Raw genomic sequence first — 18045 nt, 5'->3', positions numbered from 1 at the left:
TTTTTAAATATTTATGTGTACCAGACGCTATACTGATACTCATTGTCCAGCTCCACATATTAAAGTTTGGTGCCTCTTCTCAGCACTGCCGTTTGCATTTAAAGCACATATTATACATATATGCAAGTAAGGATAAGATATATTATTCTTCTGTACTACAATTAGGAGCGACGTTTCGGTGTTGTTCATCCATATCCGTACTTAGTACTTAGTACAACTACGCAAATCTAAACTAACCGTAGCGGCCTCCGCAGAGCTGATTGATCTATATTTAACTATCTCGTTCTATTTTGCTATTTAGGTACAATGTATTTTTGGACTCAACTAAATAGGTTTTCTTACTATAGCATCTTAACCGTGGCATCTCATTGGTCAACACTCTATTTAGATATATTTTTGAACACACAACACTAACACATGCGTATTTTAGTTACCATGGCATTGAAATGTATGCGTCGTTCTTTCCGCGTAAAATATGAGTCATCATTGAAATTAAGATAATTGGCCCTATTTAAGTTTATTCTCAGATGCTTATAAGCGTTCTTTATGAAACTAGGTGTGGATGATCAACACATGGTCCAAGTACGTACTATTTTACCCATGAAGATACGGGGTAGAATAGGTCTTCAGCAACCCATGCTTGCCTTTAAAGGCGACTATGTTTGTCGTCAGAGGCGACTAACGGGATCGGGTGGTCAGGCTTGTTCACTTGGTTGATGCATGTCATCGTGTCCCAATTGAGTGGATCGATGCTGATGATGTCAATCACTGGATTGTCTGGTCCAGACTCGATTATTTACAGACCGCCGTCATGTTGCTGGAATATTGCTGAGTACGGCGTTAAACAACAACCAACCAACCAAGTACTACACAGGTCGTATGCTTAACCCAGACCCAAAAGCCATTAAACACCATTAAATACGCACATACTGTAAAACTTACATCCAATGGCCGATATTGCGTATACTTTCCGAACTTTGGGCGTATATTTCATATAGAAATACACCTTTGAAACATACGATGATCGTGTATTGTCCTGTGCACAATCGTATCCATATTGCGATGAATGATATGACAGGCGTTTCAGTAATTTCGCATAAGCAGTAAGCATAAACTTAAAAGTTGAAACCCCAGTATATATCTTCAAATTGTAATAGATGCTGAAATGCTCGACTTCTTTCTGGGTTTACAAGGTTTTGACATATGCGAAATTCGTTGGGCCAATAGACATACTCGCTCAATTTTAAATCTTTAAAAATTTAGCCTACATTAGATAGTTATGTATCAAGGGTATATATTTGAACAGCTTTTGCTCATATTACCGGTACTGAAACAAGATGACCATACATTGTGTATGTTTCCAACGTGCTAAATATTAGTTCCATGTTACTTTATTTTCACATGTTCTGATACGTTTGGTCGAGTGGTCTAAGGCGCCGCGATTCACTGTGCAGAGTTGCGTCCCTTGGGCACGCCAGAAACCTATGATTGTTGGTTCGAATCCCGGTTCACCCCAATTATGTTTCTAGGTTTGTCAGCATCATACCCGTGCTCGTGGGTTTCACCGAAGTGGTAAACGTCTGAGACCTGCATCACTTCGGGCTTTCCTCCCACATTAAGCTGACACGCCGCGATATAACTGGAATACTGTTAAAAGCGGCGTTAAACCCAACTCACTCACTCACTCACTCACTGATACAGTTGCCCAGGCTCGTATGACCTCATTAACCTTAGGGATCAATATTCCAGCAAAATCACGACGGGGGATACCAGAAATGGGCTTCACACATCGTACCATGTCGGGAATCGAACCCGGGTCTTCGGCGTGACGAGCGAACGCTTTAACCACAAGGCTACCCATCCGCCCTTGATACTGTTTTGAGCACAATTTACTCACATTTTATCATTCACATTGGGTAGTGTCAGTCTATTGGATTTTGTAAACCGATGAATGGACCTTTTTAAAAATAATTACACTTCTATGCTGGTTCATGTAGGTAACAACCGCCCCCGTGGTCTAGTGGTAGAGCGTCCGCCGGAGAGCGGAAGGTCCGGGGTTCGACCACCGGCTGCGTCATAATAAAAGACGTTTAAAGATGGTACCTGCTGTTACCCTGTCTGGCGCTCGGCATTAAAGGGCTAAAACAAGGACTGGTCGGCTCGGAGTCAGTATACTGTGTCTGAGTGGGGTATTCATGTTAAACTGCGGCATGGTATCTCAGTGAGCTAGCACTATAAATCGGCATCAGTCCGGACTAGTACAAGCACAAACACAAACACACACACGTGCATGACGTCGCTATATAATTACAAGTGCAATAATCTTGGACGCGACGTTAAACCCAATTTCACCTTACCTCATGTACGTAACTTCTATTTTTAACAAGTAACATGTTGTATAAACTCACAACAGTTATATATGTCTCATAAGTTACAGTAAGAATCTGTGCATGATTCACTGCAGTTGAGTTAACGTGCTTTAAGTCACAAAGTACTGGTTAAGGTTATTAAGGATGCCAAATGATAGATGCCCAAGAAAGTGTTATGAAATGATGGTATTGTGTGACAGTAATGGAAAACAAAGCTTGGTTTCATCAGTTAAAAAGCTCAGAAATGATTTAGGCTTTGGTTATGTTTGGCAAAGTCAAAATGTAGATTGTCCTGAACATGTTGTGAAATTGTGTACACAAAAGCTCATAGATAGGTAATACAAAAGTGGTATTGTTTGTTACCATTATCGTCAAAATGTGAGTACTTGTTTGTTGTTTGTTTGTTCTTTAAAGCCGTATTCAGCAATATTCCTGCTATATGACGGTTGTCTGTAAACGTGAGCAACTAAATATTATTTGGCATAGGTTGATTTTGTTTGCGCAATCTTCGCAAATACGCAGCTTAAATATCAATACATTAAATTCTTGACCCATGAAGATCCGGGGTAGAAAAGGTCTTCAGCACCCCTTGCTTGACGTAAAAGGGGAGTGTGCTTGGCGAAAGAGGCGACTAACGGGATCGGGTGGTCAGGCTCGCTGACTTAGTTGATGCATGTCATCGTATTCCGATGGCGTTGATCGATGCTCATGATGTCAATCACTGGATTGTCTCGTCCATACTCGATTGTTTACAGACCACCATCATATAGCTGGAATATTGCAGAGTGCGGCGTTAAACAACAAACAAACCAAACCAAACATACCATGCTGAAAATATATTTCAATGCTTAAGCACCATGGTAACGTCAACACCTATTGCATACAAAGGATTCACTCAAGAAATGTCAAAACAACATTGAGAGAAAAAATACTTTTACTCCGATAAATCTTGAATGCTTGAATGTCGGATATCAACATAAACAACAACACATGTACATTTCCGGAGATATTTGATATTTCAGCATTGGTATTCCACTTTCAACAAGAACAGTTTTCCAAAAACACAAACATGGAAAATAATATCAATTAAAATGGAACTTAATTTTTTTTTTAATAAACACTGTATTTCAAAACATTCAATTTACTTACATCTTTTAATTAAACTTGAAGCTTCAGGACAATCGAAAGTCTTATCCTAAATAGTCATTCCATAAAATTCGAAATTTGACCCATATACGAAGCGTAATTGACATCATACTCCGTACAGATCCGGGATAGAATTGACCTTCAACTTGTCGTAAGAGGCGATAAACGGGATGGGATTGTCGCTGACTCCGTTGATGCTTGCCATTGTATCCCAACTGCGTAGATCGAAGCTCCTGATGTCAATCACTGGGAAGTCTTGTCCAGACTTAAGTTTACAGACCCCGTTCATATATATCAGGAATATTGCTGAGTGCGGTGTTAAACAACAAACAAACAAACAAACGAACAAACAAACCGACATTTCATAAAGCATGTCATTAGTCCAGTGGTCCTCCCTATCGATGTATCATTTTTTATCAACTTTTCATTCACTTCGGGAATTACCTGTATTTGTTTAAATATCGGGTTGGGGGACACCGTTTTTGTTTACGATGGGAATCCAACCTCACAAGGCCTGTGAAACAGGAATAGCATATTCAATTTTGTAGTTTCCTTGTAATGCATAGAGAAACTGGACAAGATTAACACTATAGGACCCCTGAAGATTCCGGGATAGAATAGGTCTTCAGCAACCCATGCTTGCCGTAAAAGGTGACTATGCTTGTCGTAAAAGGCGACTAAAGGGATCGGGTGGTCAGGCTCGCTGACTTGGTTGATGCATGTCATCGATCCCAATTGCGTGGATCGATGCTCATGATATCAATCACTGGATTGTCTGGTCCAGACTCGATTATTTACAGACCGCTGGAATATTGCAGAGTGCGGCGTTAAACAACAAACAAACCAACCAACACTATAGTATATAAACACTACATGTTTTGTTCACATGCACGATCTACATATTTTGGGCAGTTAAAACGCATTGAACGAACGTTTGCTAATACAGAAGAACTGTTGGTAACGCCCGTCAAGAAACACGATACAAAGGACAGATAACAAAACGGTAAGAGATTCTACAGGCAAAGCGCTGCATTTGAAATGCTTGTTTTGCAAGACTGGCGGTCGCCGCTTGGTCCAAGTTCACTCAAAGTTCGCGCTCATGCGCAGAGTCCTCACTCGAGTATACAGTATCGAGTCACCTGTCTACTCAACCACATTGACTAGGTCTTGATACATCCTGATATTTATGAGGGGTGGTCGGGTAGCCTAGTGGTTAAAGCGTTCGCTCGTCACGCCAAAGACCCGGGTTCGATTCCCGACATGGGTACAATGTGTGAAATCCATTTCTGGTGTCCCCCGCCGTGATATTGCTGGAATATTGCTAAAAGCTGCGTAAAACCAACTCACTCACTCACTGATATTTATGAAGTACCAGCTGATTATCAGCATCATTGTTGCGGGAAGGGACACAGTTGGCCGAGTCCGAGACGAATTCTGCGATCAAATTTGCCAAGTTTTGCTGCTACAATTACAACATTCTGTGGTAAATTCTGCGGATAATGCATTAGAATATCCTCTAAAAATTAATACAAACTCAATTTTCGAAAACTCGAATCCAAATTCGGAACGAAATAATTCCACAAACTGTTATTAGACAAACAGTTATCATTTGATAGGACATTAAATTGAGTAAATACATTTGCATAGTGTAACTGATATTTATTTATGGTGAGGTGTAAAAACAATTTATGTGGTCACCATACCATAAACATGTGAGAATTATTTATTTTAAATTTGGTTTTATTGTAGGATTTTGTATGTTGCTTGTTAAATGTTTGGACATCTTTTGTGAGTAAAATTCAATAAAAAAAGCTTAAAAATAATGAAAATTTGTGAATTTTATTGATAAATAAAAGGCAATATTTCTAGATAATTGTGCATTTCTGCGGTAAAATACATTTTCTGCAAATCTTTCTGCTATTGCGGAATCGCAGAATTCGTCAGGGATGCTTAAGCTCACTCGTCTCAGGCGCCGCAACTCGTTGCGCAGAGTTGGGCACGCTAGAAACCAGTGTTCGTCCCGATTATGTTTCTGGGTTTGTCAGCACCATACACGTATTCGTGGGTTTCACAGAAGTGGTAAACGTCTGAGACCTGCATCAGGCCTTCTACCCACAAGCTGTCAAGGCGTGTTATATCAGGAATACTGAGAAAGGAAAGATGAGATTTCATTGTCTACTTTCAATTTAGTCAATCCATTCGGCATATAGCACGTGTCATGTTGTTGAGATAATCTGACGTTTTATGTGCGCATATAACACGATCTCGGCAGCAGTTCATGGAATATGCCGATTGGATCTGATCATGCTGTCTTTGTGACTATTGTAGATTGTAAAGGCGAAGAAAACAGCTTCCGGGACTGTGCTGTAACTGAAGATATTTCCTGATGTTTTTCTTGTGCAATATTACAGCTGTTATCTCTCCTTATCTCACATAAGAGACGTCTCCATCTTCTCGGACATAAAGGCTCCCCTCCCGATGTACACTCCATCCTTAGTGATACCAGATTCAGGCTGAGATGGACTGAAACATTATACAAACAAACATGAACACTCTCCTAATGCATGTGAATATACGAAAATGTTTTAAGCACTTAACTCACAAAACCGTAAGGTCGATGGGATAAATATTAGGTAAAAATATAATAAAAAATGTCCCCTTGCTTATATGCGTGGGGAAGCTGTTTAACTCACGAAACCGTAAGGTCGATGGGATACACTAGGTAAAAATAAAATAGAAGTAAATATAAATGGGATTTTAAAATTTACTTTATGTAAAAATGTGACAAATCTTGCCGCGAATACCTGTAAGGAATCTGTATGGGTGTTCTCAGCTCATAAAACGTTATTGTCGAAGTGAGAAGTATTAGGTGCAAATATAATTTATTGATGCCTATTCACAACGATTCTATTAAAACTAATGTTTTCTCTATCCAAGTGAAGAAGAGTTTTCCTGCCCAGTTATTGCTGGAATATTAATCAAAATCCTCTCAAACGTGTAATTTAAGTAGCCAGAGTTCGACAATGAAATATTCTGGATGGGGTGGGTTGGTGAAGGGGTTGATGCGGGGATTATCGTTTGCGACAGATTATGTTTATTACCGATGTTATAATATGTTCTGGGCGGTCGGATAGCCTAGTGGTTAAAGCGTTCGCTCGTCACGCCAAAGACCCGGGTTCGATTCCCGACATGGGTATAATGTGTGAAGCCCATTTCTGGTGTCCCCCGCCGTGATATTGCTGGAAAATGGCTAAAAGCGACGTAAAACAATACTCACTCACTCACTCACTACGATATGTTCTTACCGAGGAGGGTACGGGTAAACGCGTCGTACGTTTCTGGTGAATAGTCGCTTGGCCTTCAGTCGTAGTGTTGAGTTTGTCAGGAAATATAAGAATGGGTTCGTCATACAAGAAGCCTTCGCAAAGAATGTGGGAAAGGTTGTGACCCAGGATGGCAGATCTTTATCATACACAGACCAAAGACAGACAACGGTGTACGGGGCCCAGATGACAACAAAGGTCACATTCAGTAGAAGCGATATCTGAAAACAGCAAAATCAACATTATTAGCTTAAACGTCGGTGGTGAGTTTTGGATCCAAGGTAAAACATAGGTAACACATTGACATGTATTCGGTCTATCGATACCATTGATAGCATAGCTCGACATCGACGTGAACTATTTAAACGGCAAAGTCAACATTATCAGCTTAAACGTCGGTGGTGAGTTTTGGATCCAAGGTAAAACATAGGTAACACATTGACATGTATTCGGTCTATCGATACCATTGATAGCATAGCTCGACATCGAAGTGAACTATTTAAATGGCAAAGTCAACATTATAAGCTTAAACGTCGGTGGTGAGTTTTGGATCCAAGATAAAACATAGGTAACACATTGACATGTATTAGGTATATCGATACCATTGATAGCATAGCTCTACATCGACGTGAACTATTTAAACAGCAAAATCAACATTATAAGCTTAAACGTCGGTGGTGAGTTTTGGATCCAAGGTAAAACATAGGTAACACATTGACATGTATTCGGTCTATCGATACCATTAATAGCATAGCTCGACATCGACGTGAACTATTTAAACATGTCATCAATGTTTAGGCATTGGACCATGGGATATTGCAATATGAATGCATCAATAATTCAATGTTAAATTACACGAAACACAGCTTTTCGTGCAGTGGCAAGTCAAATGACCACGAAAATGTCGTAAATAAGAGTATGAACGACACTTTTTGACGTTCATACGTGTTTTTTACGAGACTGATTACTTGAAACGACGTTAGCACTGACGTAAGCATTGCTTCAACATTCCAGCTAAAAGGTTTGGGATATCTCCATGACGCAAAAGTACAGGTGCGTTGTTCCAGATCATTCAGATCCTTTAATCTTCACCTCAGTGTTTTAACATACATTGGGAATAGTCAAAGAGGTTGACTACATGTCCGAACACGTCCTCTCAACGACCCAGACCCAGTTTAACCCCAGACAGACACATTATTCTGACTCCCAGCCGAGAGTTCTTAATGTTACTCTGAAGGTTACTGCCAGGGTGGGTAACAGTAAATGCCATCTTGGCATCGACCCACCGATCTATCTAGACCTCAATGTGGAACATTTTCTATGGTGAGGTGAAATGGGGTTTAACGTCGCGTCCAAGATGGTTGCACTAATAAACAGCGTGTATGCACGTGTGTGTGGCTGCTTGTACTAGTACGGAGTGATGCCGATCTATAGTGCTGGCACAATGAGATACCATGCCGCAGTTTAACATGAATACCCCACGCAGACACAGTATTCTGACTCAACCAGTCTTTGTTTTAACCCCTTATGCCGAGCGCCAGACAGGGTAACAACAAGTACCATCTTTTAACGTCTTTTGGTATGACGCGGCCTGGGATCGAACCCCGGACCTTTCGCTCTTCGGGCGGACACTCTACTACTAGACCACGGAGGCGGTCTATTGGATTAAGATAACGATACTGACTACATCATACTTACAAGGGTAACCCTCTTCTCCTTTCTCATATTGTAGGTCCTCATAATTTCGCCAGTCCGGGGATTACTTATAGTTGAGGGGGGCACCCTGCCGTCAACCTCGCGGATCTTCTTACATACGTTACAGTAGCAGTATACCATGACGATAACGTGGATGAGGAAACAGAAGATGATGAGGCACCAAGTGTACGACAGAGCTTTAGTACTAGAGTTGCTCCAGTCGATGGAGCAAGACGTTCCGAAGGGTTCAAAGGTATACGAGCTCCAGCCGACGAGAGGTGGTGTTGTCCACAAAAGCGAGTAGGCCCACGTGAAGATAATAGTGAACTTTGTGACTTCGTAGTTCAAACAATAAGCTGATAAGTATAAGAAACAGAATTATGAAACATGATTTAATTAACTAATTGAGCAGTATATTTCTCCGGTATTTCGCCGCGAACAACTGCAACACGGCCGATGCATATATTTGTGTGGCGTAAAGCGATAATCTGGTATTCCAATAAATACCGTTTGAATATTAAGTGCGTGGGTTGCGATGTACGCTGCTGTAAGCCTCTAAGCCTTATCAGCACATGCGTTACATGTCGTACCCTTTTGGAGGCTCGGGTTAATGTGTAAACGGCTTGCATAATTTGACCAACAAATATTGTATTCGATATATGTTAGTGATGATGTGATGTGTGTCTCAAATTCGACGTACCGCTTTGAGGGTAGCAGATGGTTATGTAGCGGAACACACTCAGACATGCCAGAGTGTTCATGTCGGTCTGTGCCAGGGTGAACGTCATGAAACCTTGTATAGAGCAGAACGCCGACCCAAAGAGGTAGCGTTTGGCGTAGTTGGACGCCACGGTCCATGGGTAACCGAACACACTGATGCCTATGTCGGAGATGGCGAGGTTGACCAGTAGCAGGTTCTGGGGCTTCTTGAGCAGCTGCTTGTCCCGGAGGAAGATGGCCAGAACAAGGCTGTTGCCCACGGTCGATATGACACCTGCAGATACACATACAACATGCTTTGTGATATCAGTAAGTTTTGAACTTGTCATTTCTAGGCTGTTTACGAGCGAAATTCAGTCAAGTCCCGTTAATCCAACATGGTTGGTTGCCTATGATTTTGTCGGATTAACCAAATTAAGTAGTATCAACTTTCGTGACCGAAAATCGGCCAACTTCACGATAGATAACTATTCAAAAACAAATATACATATTGTTCTTTAGCATTGAAGTGTGATATTTTAGACTTTATTCACAATTTGGCGTACTTCAGTTCAGTGACTTGCGGACAATTGCCTTCGCTTCTAAGGTACTCTATTCCTAAGGGGCCGACCATTTGATACTCGAAAATATGAATATCGAAAAAATAAATAATCAAAAATATATTTGATTTCCCGTCTATAGACAAAATCTTAGCCCCATTCAGCCCCCGTATATCAAATGGTTATTCCATAAGCATTACAGCTCATGACGTACAGGAGAACATAAGATTGCAGTTTGGATCAAGTATATAGGAGCAGTTATTTACGAATATCTACTTTGTCAAAGGTGTGGATTCCTGGAACGATGTCGGTTGAAATGAAAGCTACACGGGTCACTGCCTCTGTTTATGCCATGATAACCAAATATAAACGCAACTCAGAATATTTTCATATCTGGCTATTGAAATGAATTCATGACTATCATTCTGAGAGGAAACACGAATCAAGGAGTCAAAACACTTTGTGTCTCTCCGTGACACTAAGAAAAAGCAACATTTAGTTAATGAGAGTTGTTTATATTATGGAGGATACATTTGAGGGAGAGGGCTCTACTAATTACCGTACTGCAAGAAGACACCAGTGGACGTGAGCGCGGAGTTGTGTATAAGATGGCCTTTGCATAATGATCGCCAGGAGAGGCAAAATTGCGCTTTGACTGCGTCACTTAAAAGTGATAAAGGAGTGCTGTTTTCACAGGTCTGTTGAATAAACTGTCAATATATCTTCTACTCGATCCTTGATACATCATTTTGGCATTTTCAAATCATACACTTTTTCATGAATACAAGAATCGTTTACAATCATGTTTATTGGAATATTTGTCAATTGTGTTGAGCTTACCAGCAATAATTGTAATTTATGGTGACATTCAAACATAAAACGTCTCATGTAAAGCATGTACGTAAGTGAGATGGTAAATCATAATATTCAGCTCGCATTAAAATACAATGAAACATCTCTTATCCTAAAGCTTGTGTTTTAATTAAATAAGAAAAATACATGCAGCGACATCATCTGAATATGACTATGTACGTAAATATTACGACAACTGTCTACACGAACTGTTAAAAAATGTGTCTAATGGCATGGAGACAAAGACTGAAGACAGAATATTATAATGAACAATTACTGTGGTCATTAATGCTTCATTTTATTGAGAAGTACACCATGAAAATCACTAAACAACAAACCTAAAGCAATAGATGTACAAATAAAAGTATATCTAGCGATATGCTGGAAGTCATTGAAAAAACACTCCAGCGGATGTATTTCTCACAAATTGTGATATCAAAAACCACTTTTAATTTTTTCAATATCACAAATTCGATTATTTATATGATAAAATACATTATTTGATATAATGAATTCTTTTGTAGATATCCGTGGTGTCATCCGACATGCATCAACCAAGTCAGTGAGCCTGACCACCCGATCCCGATAGTCGCCTCTTACGACTAGCACAGTCGCCTTTTACGGCAAGCATGGGTTGCTGAAGACCTATTCTACCCCGAATCTTCACGGGTCAAAAATACCATGAAGCAGAGAACATATACAAGTAAATGTAAGAACAACAAAATTGAAAAGATAGCAAAGGTGGAAACTTAACAAGGGAAGTCAACAGTTAATAGGCGCTGATCCGTGAATAACAATGGACACATTGAAGCCAACACGTAACTGTTAATTAGCACTGATACGTGATTAACAATGGACAAATGGAAGCGAAGACGTAACTGTTAATTAGCGGTGATATACAATAACGAAGGACAGCTGAAAGACAGGACTTAAATTATCACTGATCGGTGATAGGTAAAGGACAATGGACAAACGGGGGGCCGGGGTAATTAGCCCTTACACGTAACAGAATAGAAATTTCAATGGACAAATGCAAGACAGCTGGATATATAATAGCACAGACAATATTTTTGGTCCAACCATGGAGTTAAAATATATGTTGTTATACCAAACATTAAATCAGTGATATTACTCTAGAAACCAACTATGGCATATGTCAAAGATACTTTGCTTACCTCAATAACCTGTTGAAACCTCTGTTTTACAATATGAATTCAAAAATATGTAGAAATATTGGAGCTCATATTTTACAATATTAAATATACTATATATCCTAAATCGCTATAAGCTGAAAGATTGCTGATGCGATGTCAAACTTAAACATATTCGCCATACACTGCTACGTGTTGTCATGATTGAATCTTAGACAATTCTATAAACGTTGTCCAAGTAACTGTCCATAGAAATGTAAGTTTATAAAAACTTGATTTTAGAGTTGACAAATTTGAAAAAAAACCCTGCATATGATGAAAACCCTGAACTGGATTGTTTGTCTGGAGGATAGAATGTTTGTGGTTTCTCAGTACTCCGTAGCTTGTATAAAATACAAACACCGGAGAAATCTCTGTCTCTTTTAACCGCCGAAACAGAACACCTTGGTGAAAACTATTTTGTATTATACAAATATACAGTAAACTGCCGTAACGGTTATAACGAACTCAAAGGGACTCCTAATTTTAGTTCGTTATAACCGTAGTTCGTTATAAGAACATATACAGCATGACTACAGCAAGTAGTCGGGACCGAAATGTAAGTTCGTTATATCCGTCAGTTCGTTATAAGCGTGTTCGTTTTAACCGTAGTTTACTGTATGTATGACATATTCAGTCTTTGTTTATGATACAGCTGAACAAATTCATGACATTTTACACCTACGAGGCTGGAGCATTGATATCCACAGAAGTTTCAAAGTAAATGTTAATGTGGTTTAAACATATTTTTATTTTAAAAGAAATCTGGATCAGTAAACAAACAAAACTTGCTTATGTAAATACCTCTCCAGGTAATAACTTTACAACAGCTGGTTATATATCAGGTTATATGTAAAACAGTTGCTAAACATAAACATACCAAATGCACAAATGAAATATATGAAGCCAATACAAGTGCTGTCTGTGAAATAAGATATAGCAGTTTTCCATTACTACATGCATAAAATTAATCTACTCGAATCTTTTGCTTTCGATAATGAAATCGTGAACTGATTTAAGAATAGTCATGTTTGTAGAACTGCTAACTGAACTATTGCCATGTAAATCATACCCATGTGTGTAGAAGTACATAGTGTTTCTGATATTATGGTATTTTTGACAAGTATAGAAAAAGTGAATTGCGTCTTCAAAGTCATACCCACAAGGGCAGTCTGATATGTCTGATACATGTCGTCTAAACTTATCAGCGTTTAGGTCACTGCAGCCGAGCCTAAGGCGACAGTGGACATTTTTTTATGTTAATGTAAAGTGACTGACAAAGCAAATACGTCTTCATGAGCTCAAAACCGAAACTACGCTTCTTTCTCAGGGTGTCTAATTGCGTATTATGCACAGAGGACTTATGTAACAGACCCCTGAAGATCCGGGGTAAAATAGGTCTTCAGCAAGCAATGCTTGCCATAAAAGGCGACTATGTTTGTCGTAAAAGGCGACTAGCGGGATCGGGTGGTCAGGCTCGCTGACTTGGTTGATGCATGTCATCGATCCAAGGTAACATTCAACAGGCTCATTACCTTATGATCATGATAACGTTATTCTTAGCGGTTTCGAAGAACTGAAAAAATGGATCTGAATTAAATTGGAATGTGAGAGAAGAAATTAATAGTCATAATGTTTTACATAAAACAGTCTCTGTTTAATAAACAACAGTTGTTATTTTAGTACTTGTCAAGAGGAATCCCATTTGCATAACCTTCTCTTACTCTGTTACAGTATATAATGTAAAAAATGGAAACAAAACGATGAACGTGCAACAAAGTATTATCTATGGACTTATTAATTAGCTTATTGTTCATATAAATAAATAAAAGTATATATCATGTGGGCACTCTCCTGTTACTTACGCTGCAATACGAAAAGCCCCCTCAGAAAATACACGGGAACTTCGTAGAAAGTTAGAGATGTTTCAAGTTTCATCCATTACTATATATCTACTATAATTTTCTTCTGGGTGTGAATGCGAGTAATATTTGTCTCCTCAATTCTCAGCTTCCTAATGTTTTACACAGGTAGCATATTTAAATTTGTTGAAGGTATAAAGTATATAGGAAAGTACACGTGTAGGGTGAAGAAGGCATGTTATTCGTCAGTCAACTACTCAAAGAAGTCAAACAAATTTGTAGTGTCTATGCGATATCGTATTCTAGGACGCCGTATGGACCCAGGGAAGCTGTTTGGTACAACCAAAAGCTAATTCACTTTGTTTCACTATAACCTTCTACACAATTATATATTGTTTAATTGCTAGTAACCTAATTGCTCATGTCACTGACTGATTTCGTGGCCCAGTCGTCTAAGGCGCCGCAATTCGCTGTGCAGAGTTGCGTCCCTTGGGCAAGTCAGAAACCTATGATTGTGGGTTCGAATCGCGGTTCGCCCCGATTATGTTTCTAGGTTTGTCAGCACCATACCCGTGCTCGTGGGTTTCACCGAAGTGGTAAACGTCTGAGACCTGCATTACTTCGGGCTTTCCTCCCATATTAAGCTGACACGCCGCGATATAACTGGAATACTGTTAAAAGCGGCGTTAAACCCAACTCACTCACTCACTGACTGATTTCAAACCGCATGTTTTGGTGTAACCCAGCCAGTGCCCCCAACCAGTGTGTAACACGATTAGGTTTCGCCCTCGCGATCTAAAGTTATAACATTTGACGACACAACCATCATCCAATACACAACAAATGCTGGCTGGACACAATATATAATTACTCACCACCAAAAGAAACGAGACCGATATAAACATATAGAGAAGTATGTACGCTGAGAAAGATATTTCCAATGTGTACCAATTAATGACAAATCTGTCAAGTGTTACCACAGAGTGTCTTTATTCTTATCACAATATGCTGCACGTGATTTCAAAACTGTACACGCTAATTCTACACGAGACAAAAGGTACATACCGAGTTCTTGATCTATGACGCGTTCATGAGCATTGCTTTACACAACATACCAGCATGTTCGTTTGTGTATTGAACTTCAAATATTAACCAACATGTATGGTATTTGCGTTTCTTTTGGCGGTGAGTAATTTTCGGTTCCATTGCCTAATACTGTCTTATACATGTTTCTAGTTCATAGGGCGGTCGGGTAGCCTCGTGGTTAAAGCGTTCGCTCGTCACACCGAAGACCCGGGTTCGATTCCCGACATGGGTACAATGTGTGAAGCCCATTTCTGGTGTCCCCCGTCGTGATATTGCTGGAATATTGCTAAAAGCAGCGTAAAACCACTCTCACTCTAGTTCATAATTCCACGAACAGGGCGGTTTAGCCTATGCATGTAATTCAACAGTCAGTGGCTCGTTCAGTTACCTGACTTACTGTCAGCAATATCAGCAAATAAGATGGCTGTTATCAACAAAAACATACGATATACAACGAAATTTTCCCCACCTATCACAAAAGCATTCGACATTGACACTGCGGTAGATCGATTAGATAACTCTTACCGACAGACAGACAGACAGACCGACAGACAGACAGATAATAGCTTATTAGTGTCTCACATCTGTACATACATAAAGTGATTTGTACAACTTGACATAGAATGTACAGAACCACTCAATAAAATTATGGGAGACACATTAGCATAAAATTTATACATGAATGCTGTAGGGGTCATATAGTAAAACGTTATCCGTATACACGATGCTTTCTACGATCTATCATCAAGGTAAATGATAGGAAAAAAAGAAGTTCCGTCATGGCTAAGTGGTATTTAACTAACAATTTAATCTATTTGGAGCAAGACAAAGGAGAGCTGGCTTAAGTCTCAATAGGAATCAGTGAGCAATCCAAGTATGTAAAAATTGAAACAAACATCACATTTTCAAATGAAAGGCAATAAGATTAACTGGGGGGAGTGAAGAGTTTTTTGATGAAATAATGACCTTAACCTAATGCTTGTCTGGTTTTATTTTGTTTGTTGTTTTACGCCGGACTCAGCTATATGACGGCGGTCTGTAAATAATCGAGTTTGGACCAGACAATCCAGTGATTTACATCATGAAAATCGATCCACGCAATTGGGATCGATGACATGCATCAATCAAGTCAGCGAGCCTGACCACCCGATCCTGTTAGTCGCCTTTTACGGCAAGCATGGATTGCTGAAGACCTATTCTACCCCGTATCTTCACGGGTCTTGTCAAATTTGGGATGACCCTCCCCTTGTCCTTGAACATTTTGTCAGCCCTCGCTGAAATGCCACGTTATGGTCTATATGTTAACGGCCACAGATCTGCAGTGTGATATGTCTAAATTGTCTATTGTTAACCGTTTCATAACACATGGCAAACTTTAAGGTGCAGAGGAGCGAGTTTGAGATGGATAAGAATGAACCTCATGTTCGTCAGGTTACATTTGCAATGAATTAATTTCTCCAAAATATTTAACAAGCTGTGGACGCCGTGAACATCGAAAGGCTGAAAGTTACTGAATGTGGATTTATCTTCTTATAAATTAAGAAAGAATTTTGCAAAAGAACATTGTCTATTGTTAACCGCTTCATAACACATGGCTAACTTTAAGGTGCAGAGGAGCGAGTTTGAGATGGATAAGAATGAACCTCATGTTCGTCAGGTTACATTTGCAATGAATTAATTTCTCCAAAATATTTAACAAGCTGTGGACGCCGTGAACATCGAAAGGCTGAAAGTTACTGAATGCGGATTTATCTTCTTATAAATTAAGAAAGAATCTGGCAAAAAAACATGTACATCTTAAAGAAATTTACATTATTATTTCAAATTTAAATTCAAACAAATTACAATGAGAAGAACGTGATTAGGAATGGAGAAAACAGGGCGTGTACCGGCTCACTGGGTACCGCCAAGGCACCCGACACCCATCCCCAAAGAAGATCTTCCGTGAACTGGAGAAGTGTCCAATCAATATTTTATCATGGTAGAAATTATACACAAAAGACTTCCAGCATAAAAGGGGAGGTCGGATAGCCTAGTGGTTAAAGCGTTGGCTCGTCACGCCGAAGACCCGGGTTCGATTCCCGACATGGGTACAATGTGTGATGCCGATTTCTGTTGTCCCCCGCCGTGATATTGCTGGAATATTGCTAAAAGCGGCGTAAAACCATACTCACTCACTCACTACAAGCATAAAATCATTCCTTGATTGTTGACAATGGCATAACACGATCGGTCTGGACATTTGCTATGTTACAGTCTACGTAGCGTAATGGTGAAACTCTAGCACTTACCTATGATTGTTAAGTATATAGCTGATGCGAGATATCCTGTATCGCCGAGGGGCTTGATGTGGTACAGAGACACTATCCTTATCCATTCTTCTGGTCCTTGGACAGGCGGGACAGTTGAAACAACAGCCATCCTCAAGTATTCCGAAGGTCCAAAGGTATGGCAAGCAGCTGCAGTTAACGTAAGTTACGTTTGAACAATGGAACCGTCTGAACGGTTGTTGACGAGTGTCTTTGATAAAAGGTGTAGATGAAGAATTGACATGGCAACGATCAGTGCGATACACTCCACCTTCGACGAGTCTATTAATTGTCACGTGATCAACACGAAGCATATACCGTATCAAATACCGTATTCGACGTAATAAATTTAGAAATAGGGGGCTCTTATTAGAATATTATTTTGGTGAAAAAAAACAGATTTGAAAGATAAATGTCGTTATTTATGCTGAAATATTTATGTACGACAGATATATTTTTCCATAATTTAATTGCCCATAATTAAGGTTGCATATAACACATGAGTGCGTATTATACGCGAATAAATAAGTCTTGTGCACATTGATCAATCGGAAGGGGTGCTAATTGGGATTGTTCACTAGCTAATATCTTAGCAAATGTCACCGTGGGCGCTTATTAGAGCGGGGCGCTTATTACGTCGAATACAGTAACAGGCAACCTTTGATTGGCAGCTCTAATATCGACTCGAATATCGTGGAACAAAGATAGGCGTGAACTACACAGCTCGTGGTTATGTAAAGTTTCATCGTGGGGTTCTGCTTGTGTACAACACGTGTATATCAATGGCAACAGTCGTCAGTCAACGACTGTATTGCACTTCTCCTTGTCCTGACGTGTTGTTTTATGAGCTGAGGTGAGGTTAAAAGGGATTTTAAGTCGGTTTTAATATTATTAAAAACATGCACACGGGCCTCCTGCCAGTTTCATGTTACTGGTATTGTTATGCATGCCACA

The 18045-nt window shown here is 39.7% G+C and overlaps 1 protein-coding gene across 1 annotated transcript; it reads right to left on the bottom strand.

The window, feature by feature from the left end:
* Positions 1-5944: 5944 nt before the first annotated feature.
* LOC139471466 (visual pigment-like receptor peropsin) lies at positions 5945-17203 on the bottom strand. Its single transcript, XM_071253827.1, has 8 exons — positions 17074-17203; positions 13370-13424; positions 12715-12787; positions 10352-10355; positions 9234-9527; positions 8537-8889; positions 6821-7059; positions 5945-6038 (listed from the first exon to the last, which is right to left on the bottom strand). The coding sequence occupies exons 1-8, from the start codon at positions 17201-17203 to the stop codon at positions 5945-5947; spliced, it is 1242 nt and encodes a 413-aa protein (XP_071109928.1).
* Between the last annotated feature and the right edge of the window lie 842 nt (positions 17204-18045).

The sequence above is a fragment of the Haliotis cracherodii genome, unplaced genomic scaffold (genome assembly GCF_022045235.1).
Source record: "Haliotis cracherodii isolate W230 unplaced genomic scaffold, xgHalCrac1.p SCAF_22, whole genome shotgun sequence".
NCBI classification, from domain to species: domain Eukaryota; kingdom Metazoa; phylum Mollusca; class Gastropoda; order Lepetellida; family Haliotidae; genus Haliotis; species Haliotis cracherodii.
This window is presented reverse-complemented; position numbering and strand designations above follow the sequence as displayed.